Source organism: Phascolarctos cinereus, unplaced genomic scaffold, assembly GCF_003287225.1.
Source record: "Phascolarctos cinereus isolate Bilbo 61053 unplaced genomic scaffold, phaCin_HiC Scaffold_1;HRSCAF=81, whole genome shotgun sequence".
Classification (NCBI taxonomy): domain Eukaryota; kingdom Metazoa; phylum Chordata; class Mammalia; order Diprotodontia; family Phascolarctidae; genus Phascolarctos; species Phascolarctos cinereus.
In genome coordinates this window covers 187964445-187988357 of record NW_027555514.1, presented here as the reverse complement: position 1 = coordinate 187988357, position 23913 = coordinate 187964445, and the positions used below count along the sequence as shown (strand labels likewise).

General features: G+C 37.1%; 1 protein-coding gene across 1 annotated transcript in view; it reads right to left on the bottom strand.

Annotated features, from left to right (window-relative positions):
* Positions 1-23913, bottom strand: part of GRIN2B (glutamate ionotropic receptor NMDA type subunit 2B) — a 651709-nt gene that overhangs the window by 158551 nt on the left and 469245 nt on the right. The window contains 1 exon segment of the mRNA XM_021001754.2: positions 13249-13363. Coding sequence (XP_020857413.1) covers positions 13249-13363 — 115 coding nt within the window.

Below are 23913 nucleotides of genomic sequence, written 5' to 3'. Positions count from 1 at the left end.
CCAAATAGTCTATATAGTATTGGAATTAATTGTTCTTTAAATGTTTGATAGAATTCACATGTAAATCCATCTGGCCCTGGAGATTTTTTCCTAGGGAGTTCATCAATGGCTTGTTCAATTTCTTTTTCTGAGATGGGGTTATTTAAGTATTTTACTTCCTCTTTGGTTAATCTGGGCAATTTATATTTTTGTAAATATGTATCCATTTCACTAAGATTGTCAAATTTGTTGGCATATAGTTGGGCAAAATAATTCCTAATTATTGTTTTAATTTCCTCTTCCTTGGTGGTAGCTTTGCCCTTTTCATTCTTGATACTAGTAATTTGGTTTTCTTCTTTCTTTTTTTTAATTAAATTAACCAAAGGTTTATCTATTTTATTGGTTTTTTCATAAAACCAGCTCTTAGTTTTATTTATTAGTTCAATAGTTTTCTTAATTTCAATTTTATTAATTTTTCCTTTGGTTTTCAATATGTCTAATTTGGTGTTCAGTTGAGGATTTTTAATTTGTTCTTTTTCTAGTTTTTTTAGTTGTATGCCCAATTCATTAATCTCCTTTTTTTCTATTTTATTTATGTAAGCATTTAAAGATACAAAACTTCCCCTAAGAACTGCTTTCGCTGCATCCCATAGGTTTTGGTATGTTGTCTCATTATTGTCATTCTCTTGAATGAAATTATTGATTGTTTCTATGATTTGGTGTACCTGTCTTACATAGAAAAATTTCCCCATCTTCGTCTCCTTTCCCCTTTCTCCCAGTGCATCCCTCTTTCTTGCTCACCTATTTCTTTAGATCGTACCAACATTATTGACTCAGTCCCATGGTCTTTGTCTATGTAGAGTCCTTCCAACAGGACTAGTAATTACAAAGTTCTTGGGAATTACATGTACCATCTTTCCATAGTGGAATTCAAATAGTTTAACCTTAATAAGTCCCTTATGATTTCTCTTTCTTGTTTACCTTTTTATGCTTCCCTTAAGTCTTGTATTTAAAAGTCAAATTTTCTATTCAACTCAGATCTTTTTATCAGGAATGCTCAAAGATCTGCTATTAAATATCCAATTTTTCCCCTGAAGGAATATACTCAATTTTGCTAGATAGGTTACTCTCAGTTGTGATTCTGGCTCCTTTGATTTCCAGAATATTATATTTTAGATCTTCTTCTCCTGTAATGTGGTAGCTAATAAATCTCATGTGATCCTGACTATGGTGCCATGGTAGTTGAATGGTTTCTTTACGAGAACCTGTAGCATTTTCTCTTTGACCTCAGAACTTTGGAATTTGGCTATAATATTCCTGGAAGTTTTCATTTTGGGATCTCTTTCAGGAGGTGATCAGTGGATTCTTTTAATTTTGATTTTATTCTCTAATTCTAGAATATCAGAAAAAGTAGAAAATACATTTAAGGTACAGTGTACATCCCTTCCATTCCACACTCCCTCCCCAAGTGTCTGCTAGTAAACTTACCAGTTTTGGAAAGAAAAACCACTGGTTTTTTGTTTGTTTTGGTTTATATTGGGGTTTTTTTCAGGGGGAGGTTTGGGGGGAGAGGACAATGGAATTTCCACTGTAATGTACTATATAGTCCTTAGGTCACAATATATCTGGGGATTTGGCGCTTAGAGGGAATGGGATGGGGGACAGCACAACTGCCTTGCTTCAGAAAGTGAAAGAAGCTGGTTAATACTCTCTGTCAATAGCAATGATACTATAGCAACACATCAGAAAGATTACACATGATGACCAAGATGGATTTACATTAAGAATTCATATAGCAAGCTATCTAATTTTAGGATTTATAATTTCTTGAAATATGATCTCTAGGCTCTTTATTTTATCATGACTTTCAGGTAGTTCAATAATTTTTAATCTCTCCTTTATTTTGGGTCAGTTGTTTTTCTGCTGAGATATTTCACATTTATTTTTTTCATTCTTTTGACTTTGTTTTACTGTTTCTTGATGTCTCATAGAGTCATTAGCTTCCACTTGCTTAATTAAAATCTTTAAGGAATTCTTTTCTTCAGTGAGCTTTTGTGCCTCTTTTTCCATTTGGATAATTCTGGTTTTTTAAGTGCTTTTTTTTTCAGTATTTTTGTTTCTCTTCTATGGAGTAGTTATGTTTTCATAATTTTTTTCACATTGCTCTCATTTATTTCTCCAGTTTTTCCTCTATTACTGTTATTTAATTTTTAAATTTTTTTTAGCTTTTCCAGGAATTCTTATTGGGCTTATGTTGAGTTCATAGCTTTCTTTGAGGCTTTGCTTGTAGTTGTTTCAGCATCATTTTCTTCTTCTGAGTTTGTGTCTTGATCTTCCTTACCACCATAGTAGCTTTTTTATAGTTAGGTTCCTTTTTGGTTGTTTTTCTAGCCCATGTCTTGACTTTGAACTTTATGTTAAAGTTGGGTTTTACTGGGGGTTGGGATATGGGTGGTACTTCCAAATCTTCTGATTTTTTTGCACTGCTGTTTTCAGAGTTAGTTCTGAGAATCTGAAAGTTTTTGGTGCTTCCAAGGTGGTGTGATCTGGGGAGAGGTGTGGTCACTGTGCCTTTGTGACCAGAAGCAATATTGCTCCTCACGACCCTGATCCCTTGTGATTAAAATTGATACTGCTTCTTAAGGCCACTGATCCATTGGGACATCAAGTACTCCTTTCCACTCTGGAACTACAACCTCAAAGTGTATATGGGCAATGGAATTGCCAGACGATTCCCTATATTATGTTCAGTGCTAGAACAGGGTTCCTCTGTGGTCTCTTTGTGATCAATTGCTCAATTCCCCTTACCCTCTCTTGTTTGAGAGCTCACAACGCCACTGCTGCCACTGCTGTTGCTACTTCAAAGATCCACCAGTATTTGTTGCCACCATGTGAGCTGCAGAATAGCCCCTGCTGTAGTGTCACAGACCTCTCCTTCTCACCTTCTAAGGTGTCTTGGGCTGAGAAAGTGTCTCACCCTAATCTTCTTACCTCACTCCAGAATTCAATTTGAAACATTATTTTAAAGTTGTTTGGAGAAGAATGTTGGGAGAGCTTGACTGCTTCCTTTACTCTGCTATCTTGGCTCCACTCCTGGAAATCTAACCTCACTGATTTCTTAGTTCCCTCCAACAATGTAGATTGCAACACATCCTTTTATGCCCATCCTACATGATTTTAGTTAGAGCCCTCTTATAAGTTTCCCATTGGGCATCCACCAAATGCTAGAAACCTCCCTTTATTACTGTTAGTATCATGAGAGTACTCTGGAGGACCCTAGCTGTTGGTCTGCCATCCCTTGTCCTTGACATGAAGCCAGTCCATCCATTGTCTCTTCCTAGCATAGAGTATCCTTGTTGACATCTTTTACTCCTGATATTCTCTAAAGTTATTCATTGGGTTCATGTTGTAATATGTTCATATCTACTATGCACCATGTCATTGCTGTCTGTGTGATAATCATTTTGAATTCTTCAGAGATTCTTATAATCCATGTCTCACTTCCATAAAGCAAGACAAGTGGATGTGAGTATTAAAAACCTAGACTTTTGTTTTCTTTAGAAGCTTGGAGTTATTAAAGTACCTAGAAGATTTGCTAAAAATTTAGCCTGCTATCATTCTCCTGTTCAACTCTGGCCTCATCTGTACTGCTGCCGCCATATGTTGATGGCTAAACTCTATATCTTTTTCCATTCAAATGTATTTTGTAATCTGGGCAACAGAAATTCTTTATTCATTTAATCTTTCCTTTCTGGATAGTTAGGTGAAACTCTTTTTAAAGTAATGATGGAACTCCTCTAGAAGACTACATTCTGGAGCTAGATAAAATCAACATAATGTCATGCTCAAACAGGAACATCTGGAAGACTTCAGCATCCACAGGAAATCTATCTTCTTCTTGAATCTATGTAATCCCTTTCATCACAGTGGTGTACATATTCCTGCTTTATGCTTTCTTAGATGTTTTCGATTGTGGGTCATTCAAAAGGGTTATTTCAATTTTTTTTCTGGGAATCTTGAATAAACAATGAATTTCAATATTCTCTAAATTTTTTTCTAAAATAGGAAGAGATCCTAAAAATCCCTTCTATGCTACAAATACAATCTTGATACATAAACTAATAAGTATCAAAACAAAGAAAGAAAACTATAGACCAATATTTCTAATGAACATTGATACAAAAAGTGTACATAAAGTAATAGCAATAACTCTACAACAACATATCAAAAAGATTATACATAATGACCAAGTTGGATTTACATTAGTAATTCAACATTAGTTTAGTGATAGAAAAGCTATCAATATAACAGACTATATTAATTACAAAAACAAAAAATTAAAAACAAAAATCATATGATTATGTCAATAGATGGAGAAAAAGTTTTTATGAAAGACAATATTCACTTCTATCTTTAAAAATATAGAAAAATAAGCTATCTAAAACTAAGAGCCAGAATTATATGTAATGGGAATAAACTCAAGACCTTTCCAGTAAGATCAAGAATAAAACATGCCACCTAACTGCCATAAAAGGATAGGATACCTCATTGGAATAGTAAGATATGCATGAAGCATGCTAATTCATTACCTATGGAACTGTGATTTGATTCAACTGTTATGAAAAATAATTTGGAGTTACATGAGAATAGTAACCAATTGTTCCTACTCCTTGAATTAAAGATTCTACTCCAAGGATGGTAAAAAAAGAGCCATGTTATGGAATATCTTCTCTATGCTACTTCTTCAACTTGCATTCCCACTCATGGGTTGGTTTTTCAGAGTGTATCTATTGCTTTGGGTTCTGGGGATAATACTGTGGGTCTGCATTCCTAACACTATAACCTACAAGTCCTCACCAGTATGCTTTCCACTAACAATCATCAAGTAGACATAATTAGCTCTGAGCAAAGCAAAGCATTAAATAAATTGCATTGCAAAAAAAAAAAATAACTTAAAAACTCCCCTGGTCCCAAACCCTGGGGGCCATTTCTTATAATTATACACAGCAGCCATGAGAAGAATGGGCTCAAACTTAGAGTACAAAAGTAGGGAGGCACACTTTTAAAATACATTTGTGGCCAAGGCAAACTCTAACTGCTGGTACTTGAAGGCCTGGAATTCTGCATAGAGTCTTCACACAGGTTAAGAGTCGGTTTGCTGTGCAGGTTTGCTGGGCAGGTTGCTCAGCTGAATTATTAGCATCTACTCATCTCCATAATTTCTTCTTTCCTGCCAGAGAACTTGTTCTTCCTTTAAGTGATTGTATCTATGTCAGTCTGGAATATTTCTATAATTCCTTAATTGGGCCTCAACTCTCTTCAACTGGCACTCTTGAACTGCTGGATGGAATGTGTCCTGCTCCGCTGCTAGATAACTTGACCAATAAGGAGGGAGAGAAAATTTCCCTCTTACCCCTTCCCCCCTCCCAGAGAAGTATCTCCTCCACAAAATGTTCCCATGCCTAGAATTTCTCCCACTCTCAGACTGCTGAATTTCATCCAAGGCTTAGCTATTCAAAGCCCCCAGGGGGCATTGTTAATTTGTTTGCCTAGCCAGTTGTTCCCTTCTTGATTCAGTGAGGTGTCTGCATCTCATAAAGGGATCACAGGGATCATTTGGAATCTCATTCTAACCCCATTGAAACTTCATCATGTGTGGCTATGTCCTGTGACTGCATCAATTGAACTGGAGGAAAGGGGTAAGAGGATTACATCCCTCCTTCATTAGATACAGAAAATGTTCATAGCAGCATTATTTATGATAGCAAGAAGCTAGAAAAAATATATCCAGCCAACAATTAGGGAATAAGTGATCAAATTATAGTATAAAAATATGAGGGAATATCACTGTACTCTAAGGAATATGAGAATATAGTACAAAATATTATATATTACATATATAATATTATATGTATAAGAATTTTTTAAATGGGAACCTTCATTTGAAATAATGAGGAATGAAGAAAGCAGAGAAAAAGAATAATATACACAATCACTAAGATATTGTAAATTAAGTCATAGAGGCAAGGTTTGAAAACCCTTAGCTCTAATGTAATAGTCAATGTTAGCACTACACCACAAAGGACATGCCAATTCTTTCTATAAATAATTTACAAACTGTCTAGGTTACAAACTGTCTAAGGTTACCAGGAGGGGTATTTTTTGGGAAGTAGGTACTCCCCTGGAACAAAATGTATTAATTTTCAGAGGCAGATACACACACACATACACAGAGACAGATAGAGACAGACAGAAAGACAGAGACAGAGAGAGAGAGAGAAAGAGAGAGAGAGAGAGAGAGAGAGAGAGAGAGAGAGAGAGAGAGAGAGAGAGAGAGGGAGGGAGGGAGGGAGGGAGGGAGAGAGAGAGAATAGCCTCTAAGACCAGGAAAAGAAAAGAACTAGGAAATGAGTAAGTTGGAAAAAATGAAGCACAAATAATATAACATTAAATAATATAAAGTCATCAATGAAGAAAGATAGACCATTTTTGGTAAAAAATGATTTCTTTTCTGTAAGCAAAGATCTAGCCTTAATAAAGTGGAAGTGCAACAATCTGATAACCAAAGTAAAAGTAAGTAGAAGGTTGTAGCAAATTTCAATAATGACGAGAAATCAAAATTCTCAGGACCAAATGTCAATGGGCCAAAATGCCAGAAGAAACAGCAAAATATGATCAAAGGACCAAGCAACTATAATACTTGAAAACACTGTAGGCAAATATATCAATACTTGAACAAAGAGGCCAGAGAGATTATCTAAAATGAAGACAATATTTGTAAAGCACCGCAGCAGTGTCTAGCACATAACAGATGCTTAATAAGTGTTTATTCACTTTCCTTTCTAAGAGTTATTAGATTATTTGAAAAATACAAAGTGTTTATTATTTTTTTGAAAATCACTCAAAAAATTCCCAGAATCCTTAAAATCATGAGACAGACTACACAGGTGAATAGAACTCATCAGGTAATCTTAGAGAGAAATATCAAAATCAACTTATCCAGACTTATTTTTATCAAAATCAAGAGTTTCACCTGTAAAGAAGGAATCTTACAAGTGGATTAGGAAAAAAAATATTACGTATCAAGTTTCTTTAAATAAAATCATGGAGAATATTCACCCATCATGAGAAAACACAAAAAAATGAAAAATTATTTATAAAAAGTCAAAGGAAATTGAGCTTTTCCCTAAGATCTTCTAATGAGTCAAGCTTGTTAGAAAAATATATGAAGATTTTTATGCACATATCTTCAATCTCAAACTCCAAATTCACAAACATTTTAAAGAAAAGAAAAGCTACATAAAGCATTTAATATAAAAATCAGACCAGGACAATGACTGTAGGTAATTACTGAAGAAACAGCACTAGATGGGGGGTAATTTGATATGCCGAGTCACAGTAAAATTCAAGTAACATTATGAATCACTAAATCAATAGATACATATTTCTTGAAAAAGTCATGTAGGGTAAATTGGCTCATACTTGAGGTATTAGGATCTGAAATTTCTTTAGAGAGTGGTAGGGAAGAAAGAAGTATGGGAAATGGTATCATAGCTACTTGGAATGAGCAAAAATACAGAGGTTTTGTTATGATCCAAATGATATTAAATGATGTAGGGGGGTGAATACTAAGAATTGTAGGGAGAATTGTATTTAGTTTTATACCCATGCATTTGTAAGAATAAGGTCAGCCTAGATAACTATTCCAAATCACTTAAAGTAAGATGCTAAGCCCTGGTACTATTTTCTAGGTGAGAACATTTCACAAGTGAATCAATCAACTAGAGGTATAAACTAGGCCTGATCATCTTTGTTCAACCAAGGCATTTCAACTGAGTTTAAAAGGAAATCAAGGGGCAGCTAGATGGCACAGTGGATAGAGCTCTAGCTTTGGAGTTAGGAGGACCTGAGTTCAAATCCAGCCTCAGACACATAACACTTACTAGGTGTGTGACCCTGGGCGAGTCACTTAACCCCATTGCCTAAACAAAAAAAGGAGAAAAAAAAAAAGGAAATCAACACATTTGTTTGGATTGGTTGGGGGATGTGGTTATGCCTTTTGGTACTTGTATAAAACCAGTTAGCTAGCTTAGAATTAAAGATCTGGAGTGAAAGCCTTTCTGCCAATCCCCTGAAAAGGAGTCCCTAGGGAAGAGGGGAAAGGAAAAGGGCCATGGCTTCAGCCTCCTTGGTTTAATTTTCCTCCTCACTTTCCCTGCCTTTGCTCCTAGAACATCCTGAATTTAAGGGGACTGGAGGATTCATACTCTCTTAGGCATCCTACTAGTGTCCTTGGGAAAACAACGGCTGATTGCAGTGTCTGCATTAGGAGCCAAGGATGGATTGCATGTGATGAGGAAAGGCAGATTCAAGGTTCTACAAGGAGACTAGCAGAAAACTATATGATAACTCCAGCGAATATCTTGAAAACTCCAGTAAAAAAACACTTTGAAGAGCTCAGTTACCATTTGCTATATGTGTTCTCTAAGCTTGAGACCACTTTCCCCAAAGCTCTGTCTGTACTTGTGGGAGAGAGTTACAGATATAGACTTTTTTTGGGGGTGGGGAGGAAGGGGAGGTTTTAATTAACTATCACACCATAGTAAATAACTATTTCTAAAAGATAATTACTGAAAATTTTGTGGGGTTCGTAATCAGTTGGGACTCATGAGATTGAGCATTAGAAAGACATCCCCCAGCACCTCAGATCTATCCCTAGAACCTTTTGGAAGATAGAGTAACTACACTGGGAACTCAGCCTGCTACTGCATGTGGGAGTTGGGAGAGAAACTCCAGAGCATATGCTTGTGTATATATAATGTTATGTCCTTGTGATACTCTCAATCATGTTAATGTTTGATGAATTTGATGAAGAAGGGGTGAAAAGAATTGGCTAGATAAATTAAAAGGGCTTTTAATGTAATTAACATTTAGCAAATACATTATATACATCATAGGGGAATGTTGATGACCAAAAAAAGCCCCACTTCATAACATCTCATATAAATTCTCTAACTTTTAGCTTAAATATATGTCCTCTGGTTCTACGGTCAATTATTAATATATTTTGTTAGAGATAGAATAGGAGGCTTAGCCTTTTCTTCTTCTAACTAAATGATCCCTAATTGTCACAGCCTTTGTTAATCAGGTCTTTTTCTAGTCACCTGATCCAAGCACTCAGGTCAAGGTGATTAAAAATAGCACATGGATATATCAGTGGTTCCAGCTTCAGTTTGTCCAAAAATTCCTTCTGGAATGGAAGAAGTGAGCCAGGATGTGCTCCAATTGCTCCCTAGCATGGCAAGATAAAATGTAAATTTAAGGTAGAAAATACATACCCCTTCATCCCAATCCCCCATTACCCCCCTCGCTAAGTGCCTACCAGCAAAGTTGCCAGTTTTGGAAGGAGCAAGCAATTGGTTTTTGTTTGTTTTTGTTTTGTTTTGTTTTGGGGGGGAGAAGGGGAGGGAACAACAGAGTTTCCACTGTAATGTACTATATAGTCCTTAGGTTCCAACATATCTGGGGATTTCGAACTTGGAAGGAATGGGGGTAGGGAACAATACAATTGCCTTACTCTAGAAAGTGAAAGAAGTTGGTTAATACTCTCTAGTACTGTGCTGTCTGAATCTCACTGCTTCAAATATAAAAGCAAGCTCTTTTTATTATGCTATTGGGAGAGGGAAGGAGCAAAGGGTTCTAATACTTCAGGATATTACTTCTAAGAGTATAGATTGACTCGTACACCTCATATCTTTATCCTAGTAGGTGTCACAATGAGACAGGTCTTGCTGTCATTCACTATTGCCTCACCATGACATCAGAGTTAATTAAAGAAGGTCCTAATAATTACAGTGCCATAGATTGAGAGCATTCCTCTCTAGCAGGGATGAAATTTCATGGACTATGAAGGTCCTGACCTCTTTTGTAGTATGGTATAGAGAAAATGAGGAGAGATTTGTATCATACACAGTCCCCTTGAATTTTAACCTAGACTGCTCTATTTAAGCCCTGTTTACATCTTTCATCTTCAGAATGCACCATCATAATTTCCCAAAGTTATTACTCAGAACACACCCCTCCTGCATTTCAGTTTTATTATCCTCATTTTAGGGATGATGAAATGGAAGCACAGAGCAGTAGCAATTGAGCAAACCAAGAGAGGTTGTGATCAAGCCCCAGAACGCTAAATGCTTTTCTGAGCACTTTCTGCATTTCTGATAATAGTCTTGGCTCTATTGAGAGACGGTTTTTCTGGCTACCCTGCTCCCCTCCATTAAATCTAAAGATAGAAATTCTTACAGATTGACACACAACAACATTGTTAGTTTCTTAGTTAGCAATAGTTAAATAATATTTATATAATATGTGCCAGGTCTTTCAAAAAATTTACCTCATTTAATTTTCAGAACAACCCTGGGAGGTAGGTGCTTTAATTATCCTCATTTTATAGTTGAAGAAACTGAGGTAAACAGAGGTTAAGTAACTTCCCCAAGGTCACAGAGCTAGCAAGTATTCAAGGCTAGATTTGAACTCAGGTCTTCCTGCCTCTAGCCCCCACTCCCTCTTCACTGTGCCATCTAGCGGCCATCTTAGCCAGTCCCACAGATCAAAGAGATTAATGAATCTCAATTCTTATCCAATGTTTTCTTTGCTTTTTTAGCCCTCCTTTATCCTCTAAAGTGTAGCCCAAAGTGCCTAATTGCAACAGGCTGCAGCACAGAACTTTCTAAATGAAGCAGATGGACAGGTTGGTGGCTTTAAAGAATGAGGATTTTTACAAATATAAGGTAATATTTCAGAAAGTACATTTAAATAGGTGGCACTTTTGTTTCATGCATAAAACAGTTGACTTAACCATGAAGGCTCTTCACCACCCTGGAGATTTTGAAGTACACTGATACTGCATAGTGAGAACCTCATTCCAAATTTGGGGAACATATGAGCTCCCTCATGACTTCTTATAATAGCTCCTATTACCCTGTAGTTTTTCAAGATATGCAGATAAATACTGTCTTCAACTAACAGCTTTGGCCCCTTTGTTACTTTCCATAGAACATTTTATCTTTTTTCTGCTTTTTACCTTTTATTTTATTCCCCTACTGCATGAAATTAAAAACCACAGACAATTAAAGCTAAGAGGGAGTTCAGTGATGGTCTAGTCCAAACATCTCATTTTGCAGATAAGGAAACTGAGGCTCAGAGTTCAGTTTGGGACATCCTGAGTTGGGCATATTGGAGTGATGCAATAAGACATACCCAAAAAGCACCCATGTTTGGAACTCAGCATAGAAGGCAGAGCTGTTATTTGAGTCTCCCAAATAAAGAATATTATAGAACCTATTGAAGTAGAAAGAGAAAATTGCCAATTACAGAATCTTAAAGAATTGGCTACTTTTAAGAAGATAGGGAAAAAAAGAAATGACAAATTAGAATATAAGCCAGAAAAGAAAGATAGGAATGAGGAGGAAAAAAGTCATATAAGCCAATGAGGAAAGAATCATAGAATTTTAGAGTTCAGTGAGTCCTTAGAGTTTCCTATATCAAAGCCCCTCATTTTACAAACAGGAAAACTGAGGCACACAGAAAGAAAGTAATTTACTATGCAAATCACATAGGTGGATCATTCTATCACAGGTAGAATTGGGACCAGGTCTCTAGTTCTCACTGACCAGAGTGATCTACATTACACCACACAATGTCAACAGGTGAACTGGATAAGCCAAGAAGAGATCCAGGAGGATGAGGATATACAGAAGGGCCAATGAATTTGTCAATTAGCTCATGGATGGCCTTTGAGAGACAAAATTTAGTGGGATTGTGGTGATAGAAACAAGTTTTCTGGGCTTGGGTGTAATTTGGTGGTGATAAAATGGGTTAGTGAGTGTAGACTACTCATCTAAGTTTGGCAAATGAAAGGAAAAGTAGGATAGCAAAGAGATAACAGGAGGACTTAAAAAAAGATTTTTTTGTTTATTTGTTTTCTTGGGGCTAAACAGAGGTGAACCAGTGGTAGGCAGGGGTTGAGGATGCAAGAGAGATAAGAGAACTTTTTTTTTATTTTTCATTTTTAGATCCCTAGGGCCAAGCACAGTACTTTAAAATAGCAGACATTCAATCAGTATTTGTTGAATTGAACTGGATTTGTTGAATTTATGGATTCAAAGTCTCCTAGAACTATGAAGGCAATAGGATTAACAGAACATTGTAGAAAGTCAGTCTTTGAAAAGAACCTACTTCATAGTATTGTGCCTGCTAGACGCATTTTGGTACATTCACATGGTCTCAGTAACACAAATTCCTCTTCTGGAAATAAACATATATGTTTAAGGTCTTTTTATACATCTGAATTCTATGACACATCTTGAATTATTCTGTCTCTTCTGCATTAGAGAAAAGCAGCTAGATTAAGGGCAAAATAAGATCAAGGAGAGGGGAACCATTTTGGAGGAAATGCTGGCACAACAGGCATTAGAATGCCAAAGAGAATGGATAACCCATAGCTAATAAAGAAGTGGCTTTAGTGAATAGTGAGAGCCTTCTATTTGAAATCTAAAACCTTGACTTCTGCTTGTTATTCAATATATCCAGTTCATACACGTCGGTAACAAAGCCACAGAGGCAAGATTGTTATGTGAGGCCCCTTGTTTCTTATTGAGGGAGCACTGTTCTTTCAAGTATGTCTCTTCTCAGATATGGGAGAGCAATCCGGGGCCCTCCCTCTCAATTAGCTGTCATAATTCTTTTTCAAATATTAGTGGAAAGTTTGACCCCTAGGGGACTAGGAAAACTACCATAAGTATGACCCACAAGAATGAATTTCTAATTGTAACATTTCAAGACACCATATCAACCCAAGTAATCAACTCCCTCATCTACCTGATCATATGGTTGCTCTTATTAAGTGGCTACAAACAGAGTACATAAGATGCTGTCCATCTCAATTATACTGGAGAAGAGGTTTCTACCCCTAAATTAATTCTGCTGCATATTTATAATCTACTAAAAATCAGAGTTCAAAACTAAGCTAGCAGCAGAACCAAAAATGAATGTAACCTCATTTAGAGCCAACAGCCTCTTGTGAAAAGCAAGTTAAGGAGAGAATGAAGACACTCATTTGCGGAAAAACTATGTTATTAAAGTTATCAGTATACTTGTGCATCATGAATTTAGAAAATGATTTGGTCAAGTCAAAGATGTCCTTCCTCCACCCATCTCACATCCTGTCCTCTCTACCTTAGTCTGAGAATTATCAAAGATATATCCTACCCTCTCCCATTTCCTCTCCTTGGTCAGAAGGATTATCACCAATTTGGGGTGCATCTGGTAGCCATCCTCGCTGAAGGACAGATTCCTCCCCTCAAAAGTGACATTGATTAGATACCTAGGAAGATAAAAAGAGAGAAAGAGAAAAATTAAACATGGTATATCGGAAACAATGTTATAAAAATCTTATGTATTGCCTCTCCAACTCTGATCTGTTAGGGAGCTAAAGTGATTACATACCAAGATAGAAAAAAATTTCAAAATGGAAGAAGAAATAAGCTGAGTGCAAACATTTAGAACAATACATAGGGAGAGGAGTGGGAAGTAGGGCCAGTAAAGGTGGAGAAATGAACTTTCAAATAATAAAGCAGAAAGAAGAAAATAAAGATAAAAAATAAGAAACAGAAGTGGTACTCAGTGAAATCACAAGAAGGTATGGGAAGGAAAAATGAAGAAAGTACAAGGAAAAATAAAAATAAATAAAAACTAGAAGAAAGGAAGGCAAATGTAGGAAAAAAAAACAAAAACCAAAGGAACTTCTTTTTTTTAATTGTGAGCAAACAACCATGCTACATGAAGTCTAACATCCATAAATGCTGTCAGATCAAAAAAAATATATACATCAGAGTTAATCTCATACATATTTAATAATATATATTATGAACATTGTACTGCATACTAATTTAGAATAACTTGAAAGGCCATAAGTGGTTAGGAGGTCCCCAAAACAAATTTCATTGATTTCACAGTTTTGCCAATTCTGTTCCCAATTGGTCAGACCCCAGACATGAGACAGTTTTGCTTAAGACCTAGGTTATTCATAGAGTTACAGTTCACTCCCCAGAATTGAAGAATTGCAGAGTTGGGAGGGAAGAAGAAACCTATTCCAACCTGTACCTTTATCCTCACCATAGTATGGGGGTTGACAGATGCTGAGGAGGAAAATGAAGTGGGGTTTTGAGAACAAAAATAGAGAGTATCTCTGGGATCAGCTAAGGGAAAGAGATAACTGAAAGAAGAATGAAGATGCTCTCTCAGGATCTTCTGAAGATAACTGACATCCATAATTCATGATGATTCAAATGCACACACATATGCCTCCTCAATTCTTTGGCAGAGCACATCAATAAATCAATCAACAAGCATTTATTAAGCACCTACTATGTACCATGCATTGATAAGCTCTGAGATTACAAAGACAGGAATGAAATAATCCCTTTTCTCAGGGAGCTTGCATGCGAGAAAATAAACACACACACCCGTGTGTGTACCATATCTATCTATCTATAAATATAGACATACATAATGCACACATTTACACATAAAATAAATATAGGTGGAAAATACTTTTTAAAATGCAAGGCAATTAGGGAAGAAATGCACCAAAAGTTGTGGGAAGTCAGGACAGACATTGTATAGAAGGTGGTGCTAAAGGTGTGTCTTGAAGGAAGTGAGAGATTTAATGAGGTAGAGGTGAGGAAGGATTGCTCTCCAGCCATAGGAGAAGGCTAGTGCAAAGATAGAGAGATAGGAGATGGAATATCATGAATCAGGAACAGAGAGAAGGACAGGTTGGTTGACTTGGAGAATATGAGAAGATTGAACTAGATTGGAGTCATATTGTGAAAATCTTTAAAAGTTAAAAAGAAGAGTTTATTTCTTATCCTAGGAACAATCAGGAGTCACTGGAGGATATTGAGTTAAGGGAGTGATATGGTCAGATCTGCGATTGAGTAAAATCAATTTGGAAGCTGGATGAAGTCATCACAAATAGTCTAGGTAAGAAGGGATGAGAACCTGGACTCTTAAGGTTAAAGTATTAGCAGAGAGAAAGGGACAGTTTTCAAAGACGTTAAAGTAGAAATGGCAAATTTTGTTGATGATTGGATATTTGAGATGAGAGAGAGTGAGGAGTCAAGGAGAAAGCTAAAGTTATGAACTGAGGAGACTGGAAGGATGGTAAGGATTTTGACAAGAATAGTGAAGTTTAGAAGAAAGGTGGGTTTAGGGGAAAGATAACAAATTTTGTTTTAAACATACTGAGTTTGTGATGTCTCCAGGAAATCCAATTTGAAATGTCAAATGGGTAGTTGGTGATGTGGGACTGAAGCTCAGAGGAGACACTAGGTTGGAGATATATATATATATACATATATATATATATATATATATATATATATATATATATATATATATATACATATATATATATATATATGTATATATATATATACATATATATATGTATATATATATGTATATATGCGTATATATATGTGTATATATATATGTATATATATATGTATATATATATATATATATATATATATATATATATATATATATATATATATATATATCTGGAGTCATCAGCACAGATGTGATAATTAAACCCAAGAGGACCAAGTCATTAAGAGAAAAAGTGTAGAAAGAGAAGAGGGCCTAGGGTAGAACTTTTGAGAAAACACTCACAGTTAGGAGGTATGATATGGATAATTATCAGGAAAGGATATTAAAAAGAAGTGGTCAGACAGATAGGAGGAGAACCTAGAAAGAGTCAGCTCATGAAAACTCAAAGTGAGTATCCAGGAAGAGAAAAATCATTGGGAGTTTTTAATGTGACAGAGAAATGGAAAAAGGATGAAATCTGAGAAAAAAACAACAATTGGATATGGCAGCTTGGACAGAGCAGTTTTGAGTGATGAGGTGAGAAGCCAGACTGCAAAGGGTTAAGGAGTGAAGGAGAGGAGAGGAAATAGAGTCCACCAATAGGTGTTTAACTGAGAAAGAGAGGAGAAGTATAAGGTGATAGTTTAGCCAAACAGGATCTAGAAGATGATTTTTAAGGATGGAGACTCGGGCATGTTTGAAGATAATAGGGGGAAAATAGAATATTAAGAAAGATTATGCTGAGTGAAGTGAGTAGAACCAAGAGAACATTGTACACAATAACAGCCATGTTGTGCGATGACTAATATTGATAAACTTAACTTTTCCCAGTAATACAAAGATCTAAGACATCTCCAAAGGCCTTCTGATGGAAAATGTTATCCACACCCAAAGAAAGAACTATGGAATTTGAATTGCTATTTTTTTCTCTTCTGCTGAGTTTTGTTTCCTCTTTCTGATGGTTCCTTCTATTGGTTCTAATTTTTACTTACAACATCACTAATGTGAAAATATATTTAATAGAAATGCATATGTATAGCCTATATCAGATTGTGCACTGTCTTGGGGAGGGTGGTGGAGAGGAATGGGGAGAAAAATTTTAAACTCGAAAGCATATGGAAGTGATTGTTGATAAATCAAAATAAATTAATAAAAAAATTTAAAAAAAGAAAGATTAAAGGTTGGGGGAGAGAGTGTGACTGACTGGAAAATTTACTGAAGGAGACAGTAGGGGATGGGATCAAGGGTGCATGCAGAGAGGGTTGGTCGGTACAAGAAGAGCTATCTAATTATCAGAGTGGAAGAAAAGAGAGTGGGAGGTGATGTCAAGGGGTTTTTAGATGAATACAAGGGGAGAAGAGGGAGCATATGCCAAATGGCTTCACTTTTCTCAGTAAAGCAAGAGCCAAGGGCCTCAATTGAAAGGAGGGAGGGAGCGGGAGACTTGGAGGCTTGAGAAGAGAAGAGGTTTGCAAGAGCTTTTGTGGGAAATAAGGAATCAATTAGAAAGGAATAAGATTTCCACACAGCTTTGAGGGTCCACTTGAAATTAGATAACATATATTTGTACTGTCAGTATGGATGTATGCCTTCCACCAATTTCATTCAGCAGCACATAACTAGAAGTCGAGGAGGTGGATGGTAGAAGTAATCTGATACTGGGGTTTATCAAGTGATAAACAGCACTAAGAGAGAGGAGCAAAGGATTCCATAGGTTAAGATGCTTTGGGATTCTCCAAGTGTGTACCTACCTACCCCCATATGTTGGGAGCTAAGTTAAGGCATACATTTGGGTCAAGTTAGCCTTTTGAAGAGGAGCACCTTCTCTGTTGCAGTGAAAGTTGAATCTACTTTCTTGCTTGTCAAAAATCTGAATTCTCTTTTTAAAGACATCAAATACAGTTGTATCTTTTCACTTGTCAGATCCCTGATTCTTGCTCTTCCTGAGAGTTTCGCATTCTTGATGAGTCAACTTCTCCTACAAAATGTTAGGTCATTACACCCTATATTTACCCCAAAATCTTTTAAATGTGCTTTTCCAAAATCCACTGTGCGTCTGACTTAGACTATACCTGGCAGTTCTCTCCCATTTCACAAACTATAATACATCTGATCATTCCAAAGCCCTGTTCTGAGACTTCAACAATCAGTTCCTACTTGATTAGAATTAAATGGAAATCAGTTTCTTTTTTTGTTTTTGGATGGGATATTAAGGAAAATTATCCAATTACAGTGGATCTCTTCCTCACACACAGCATTCCATCTCTGGAGCATTTTTCTGTCAGGTTGTATCTCATGCCTGGAATAGTCAGCCTATTTGCACCTCTTAAAATCCCTAGTGCCCTTGAGAGGTCAGGTCAAACACCATGTCCATACAGGAGGCCATTTTTGTCGTCCCCATTATCTCAAAAGCTGCTAATGCCTCTCTCTAATAAAAGCTCCTACCTTACCCAGCTGTTGTGAGGATCAAATGAGAAGATATTTATAAAGTGCTTTATATACAAAGTGCTTTACATATAAAGTGCTTTATATATAAAATCTTCAAGTGCTATATAAAGGCTAGCCATAATTATTATTGGGGGGAGAGAGCATGATGATGAGGGAGGTTTGCACTCATGTCTTCCTTCTTACACATGTTGGCTATGTGATCCTGGTCAAGTCACTTTATGTGCCAAGAACACTCTCTAAGATGTCAAGCTGCAGAAAAACTGCCAACTTGAATTGGTAGAAGTAGTTCCTCATTGGGATCTGCCAACATAAAGGAAATTACAGATCCATTCCCTATCTTACACACATTGTCTCCTTCTATAGAATGTAAGCTATTTGAAGGCAGGGACTGTATCATTTATGTACTAGGTTGGTACACAGTGTCTGGAACAAAGGAGACACTTAATAAAATGCTTTTTCTTTTGGTTTAGGCAACAGGGTTAAGTGACTTGCCCAGGGTCACACAGCTAATGAGTATTATGTGTCTGAGATCGGATTTGAACTCAGGTCCTCCTGAATCCAGGGCCGGTGCTCTATGCACTGCACCACTCAGCTGCCCCTAATAAAATACTTCTTGATTGTCTAATTGATTTCTTTGTTCTGAAGGGCTGTGTTCAGTTATCAGTATTACATTTTAGGAAGGATATTGATAAACCAGGGATTGTCTAGAAAAGGGCAACCCATTATTCTGAAGCCTTGAGTTCACACTATTAAAGACCAGTTAAAAAAACTGGGCAGGGACTATGGGAAGGACTATGGGAGAGACATAAAGCATTTGAAAGCTATCATAGAGTATGAAATAAACAATCTGCTTAGTTCCAGGGCACATAATGAAGAGTAATGAGTGGAATGGCAAAAGGACAAATTCAAGTCTGATGTAAGAAAACTTCCCTAACAACTTGCTATCAGAATTAGAAAGTGCTACTTTGGGAGGCAATAGATCCCCCTTTGATGTAATTCTTCCATCAGAAGGTAGATGATAACTTGTTTTCAGTATAAGTTAGCTGGGTAGTACTATGGATAGAGTATTGGACCCAGCAACAGGAAGGCATGAGTTCAGATCATGAGCAAGTCACTTAGCCTTAGTTTGCTTCAGTTATTTCAACTGTAAAATAATTATAATAATAGCACCTATCTCCCAGGGTTGTGATAGGGATAAGATGAGATAATATTTGTAAAGTGATTTGCAATCCTTAAAGCGTTGTATAAATGCTAACTGAATAGATAGTGTAATAAATTACCTTGTAGGGAAGATTCTTCTTTAGGTATAAATTAAACTAGATAATCTTTGAGGTCCCTTCTAATTCAGAATTTTTGTAATTCTGGGAGGTACCTTCCTCCTAAAAGCTTGGAGGAAATGGAGAGAAGATTCAAGCCAACTACAATAAGCTGACACCCACTCATACCTTAGGGGAATGGTTCGTAGGATTGGGCCCCAAGTTAATCAATCATAGACAAGAAAACATGTGCTCTGGGCTGTTAGATTACAATGTTCATAGTGGCACACATGTTCAGATTAGCAAGAACTAAGTAGGTAATTGAGAGGTGTGCCAGTGCAATCCTCCTTGCCACCTGTACCCCAATCCCCGCCACATTTCACTACTGGCTGCTATGATCTGATCATTAGCACATTCCTCACTAAAGAATTCCCAAAGGGGTACTCATTACAACTGCATTAATGCAACTGTGCTAATGACAATTAATGCTCCTTTACCATAACTGACCAAGAAATCAATAACGATTAGCTATGTGTTCACATGACAGGTGCTTCTAAGCCTCATGCCTTGTGCTACCTAAAAGAGATGAATCCACTAAAAAAAAAACTGGAAAGGTAAAGATGATATAATCAGAGAGAAGGTGTTGCCTAACTTGAGAGGGAGGGAGACACAAGAAAGTGGTAGTCAAGTAAACAGATGGGAGAGCTCTTTAATACATTTTAAGGAAAGATATTGATCACCAGAAGCCAGTAAAACGCCTTTTTCTCTACCTCATCCCACAAACTCCAAGTGGTATAATTCTAGGAACCATGTACACCCACACGATCAAGTTGCCAGAACCCCAGCCCCTTCTTAGTTGTCTAAAGCGGCTCTCTGGACAGCATGGAATAGAGCCTTTGTGGGTCACTGTCCCTGTGGTCCAGTGTCTGTCTGGAAACTCACAAACTTTTTATTCATTATCAACAGCTGGCTTCAGAGATATAAATCAAGGACATAGTAGCCAAAAAACCCTTCCTTTTCAATCTAACTCAATAAATCCTACTGTGTACCTACTGTGTGGAACAGACTATGACAGGTGCTAAGTGGGTGAGATGGGAGAAGACTGAGAATTGGAACATCACAGTCTTGGAGAATTTACAATCTACAAAGTAGGGTGAGGGGGAAGATAAAGCAAGTGTACAGACAACCACACTGTAAGCCAAAATATGATGAATGACACAAGAGAGGTGCAAATGAAATGCTGCTGTGGTTCATGAAAAAGTTAGCATTTGAACTGGTCTTGAAAATTGGTTATATTTTTAAGAGGTGGAATTTGATGTGTTGGGGGTGGGGGATGGAGTGAGGGAATTATTTGTAGTAGGAATAGCATTAGTGAAGGTCCAGAGGCAAGAAAGCATGGGTTCTCTTTTGGGTACAAGTGGTCCAATTTGGGTGAAGTATAGCATAAATGTAGGCAAACAGTAAAATAGTCTGAAAGGATAGGTTGAGGACAGAGGAGAGAAGTCCTTCAAAATTGCAATAAAGAACCTTTGTATGGTAGGCAATGAGGTTCCATCAAAGATTTTTGAATAGGGGAGGAACAAGTTTAGTGATCTGTTTTAGCAAGAGTCACCTAGTCTCTAGGGGTACATGTTTCTTCTCAATCTACTATTCTTCAAACCCATTTTTAAAAACTGATTATTTAGTCATGCTATATTAACTCATTTATTATTAATTTATTAGGTCTTAATATTAAAATTAACACTTATCAATAATCTACCTAAGTCTAGGAAAGAGCACCATCAGGTTGGCTGATTTTGGATTGTTTTGAATTTTTTTAGTCATGGCAACTCCTGAGGATTGTCTATCAAGTTATTTTAGTCTACAATTGATGGAGGGAATGGGCTACCCACCTCAATGAAATTACAGCTCACTGAAGACAGTATTAAAAGTTTAAAAGGCACTCTCTTCATAACGAACCTAAGATATTGTTAGCACAAGTATGCTTTCCCTCATTTTACAGATAATGACACTGAAGGTCAGAGATTAAGCAACTTGTCCAGGGTCACACAACTGAAAACTGCCTGAGCCAGGATTTGAACCTCTGTCTCTTCTGATTCCAAGTCCAATGTTCTTTCCACTACATTTTCATAGTTTCTTTTTTCTTTTTTTTTTCCCTAGGCAATGGGGTTAAGTGACTTCCCCAGGGTTACACAGCTAGTAAGTGTTATGTGTCTGAGGCCGGATTTGAACTCAGGTCCTCCTGAATCCAGGGCTGGTGCTCTATCCACTGCACCACCTAGCTGCCCCCTACATTTTGATAGTTTTTAACATATAAGAGACATGGATTTGTCGTTATTGCTGTTGTTTTAGAGGGTATTTTTTTACAAGTCATCCAATCCAACTCTATTTTATAGATGAGGAAACCAAGGACCTGACAAGGAGAGGTGGCTTACTCAGGGTCATCAGCTACTATCAGACATGTCATTTGAACCCATGTCTTCCTGTTTCCAAGGCCACTTTTTTGTTTGTTTGATTGATTTGTTTTTTTTATTAATTTATTTTGATTTATCAACAATCACTTCCATAGGCTTTTGAGTTTTAAAATTTTTTCCCTCTCCCTTCCTTCCTCACCCCCCCCCAGACAGTGCGTAATCTGATGTAGGAGGGAGGTATTTTTAAGACTGGAAGGGTAGTGAACTGGCATGGGCCCAATCCCACTACTTATCAGCCTGGGAGCTTGCTCCTTTTCTTCCTCTGGACAGTGGGTATCTCCATAGGTACCCTGGTGGCTTCCTACTCCTAGGGGTTCACTATGTCAGTGCCAAATAAGCCTTCAACTTTAGCCTTACTGTAGCTCAGAATTCCCAAGTTCAAGTGATCCACTGGTCTCAGCCTCCTCAGTAAGAGGGATTACAGGTATGTACCTCCATGTGTGGCTAGAGGAGTTCTCCAAATGTCTTTTCCCCTGGCTTCTCAGAGCTTTATTTGAATACTGCATAATTCTCCTTTATTCTATATAATGGTATTCCTCAGGCAGGACCATCTCCAGTTGTCCTGATCTATATCTTATCCCTGGGCCCAGCTGGCTCCAGAGGAGAAAGTGGGGCTAGTGACTTTTCACAGCCCTCCCTCACGTAAATCCAATTCACCTCCAAGTCATGGCATCACCTTCCTGATGCCATGGTCTTCTTTGAGAATGAAGGACAACAACAACAACAACAAGAAGTTATTCCTCAGAGAACTAGCTTTGCTGCCTTGTTAATGCCACATTAATCAAAGGTGTTTAGTAGCAAAACTTATTTCTCAGTAAGGCAACTGCATTGAATTTGATAATGGGAAAGTGAATCCACCCTATCTCCATGCCCCATAAGCCCTAGGCATCTTTCCTGTCAAGATCTGGCAGAGTATCAAGGGCAACAGATGTGTTACTGGCAGCAGCCCACGAGAGCAGAACTCGGGGGATGGAATGGGACAGCGGAACCAGGCTAAGAAATGTGAACAAGTGAAGTTGTTTAAAAACAAAAACTAAACTGAAAATAAACAAACAAAAGTCAATTGCACATATTGAAAGGCTGTACTTAAAGGAAAACCAATATTTTTTCATACCACAGTATTAAAATTCTCTTCCTGTTTCACAGATTGAACACTCAATGTATTGGAAAGTTGCCCAGTGCAAGGGATCCTATCTTCTAAGCAGTGGTTTCAGCAGGCGAAAATGCCAAAAGGATAATGAGACTGTATTTACCTTTTGTATTTCTATTTCTTCATTACTGTCTAATTGCATTTACTGAGCATAGTCCTGCCCTTCCTCTATCATTTTTAGTTCCTGGCTGCGCACTAGGAAAGAGCTATCAAAACATCTGATCCTCACTTGCAGCATAATTCTAATTAAAATAACCCTCAACTATACCTTTGTTCATTTCTACATAGGTGGTTTTAGTGGAGAACTTGTAGATATTAAAGTGGAAGGGGCATTTTATGGATCTTTCTCTGGCCTCCATTTTTATCTTCTTTCTCCTTTTCCTACAGCTGACCCTTCCCAGCCTTGAGCCACTCCTTCCATCCTCTTACTTTCAATGCTCAAATAAAATCAGTTCCTAATTGTTCTTCTCTGCTTTAAGTCTCTCATTACTTGAGTCTATCCTCCATCCAGTTGTTCAAGTACTTTTCCTTAAGCACAGATATGATCATGTCACTTCCCTACTCAAAAAACTCTAATGGCTCCCTATTTCCTCTAGGATAAAGTATAAACTCCTCCATTTAGCTTTTAAGGCCTTTCAAAACCTATGCCTAACCTGTTCCACATTTTACATTCTTTACCCTCTTGTGCTCTGAGATCCAGCTAAATTAGCATTCTCTGTTTCACTCACGGCACTCACAGTGCACTTCTCTGCACTGACCGTCCCCCATTCCTAGAATCATACGCTCCCATATTTTCATCATAGAATTCTTTGCTTCCTTCAAGAAACAGCTAAAGTAACACATGAATCCTTTCCTGATCCCCTCAAATACTAGTGTTTTCTCCTCTGTAATTTGCTTACACTTATCTACTCTTCATTTATTTTTATTTATTCTCTTTATACATATTGGATATATGTTTATATATGTGCTTATTTACTCCCCTATTACTCCTTAAGAGTAAGATTTACTTCATTCTTTTCTTTTTTCTTTTGTTTTTTTGTTTGTTTTTGTTTTTGGCTAGGCAATGGGGTTAAGTGACTTGCCCAGGGTCACACAGCTAGTTAAGTATCAAGGGTCTGGGGCTAAATTTGAACTCAGATCCTCCTGACTCCAGGGCAGGTGCTCTATCCAC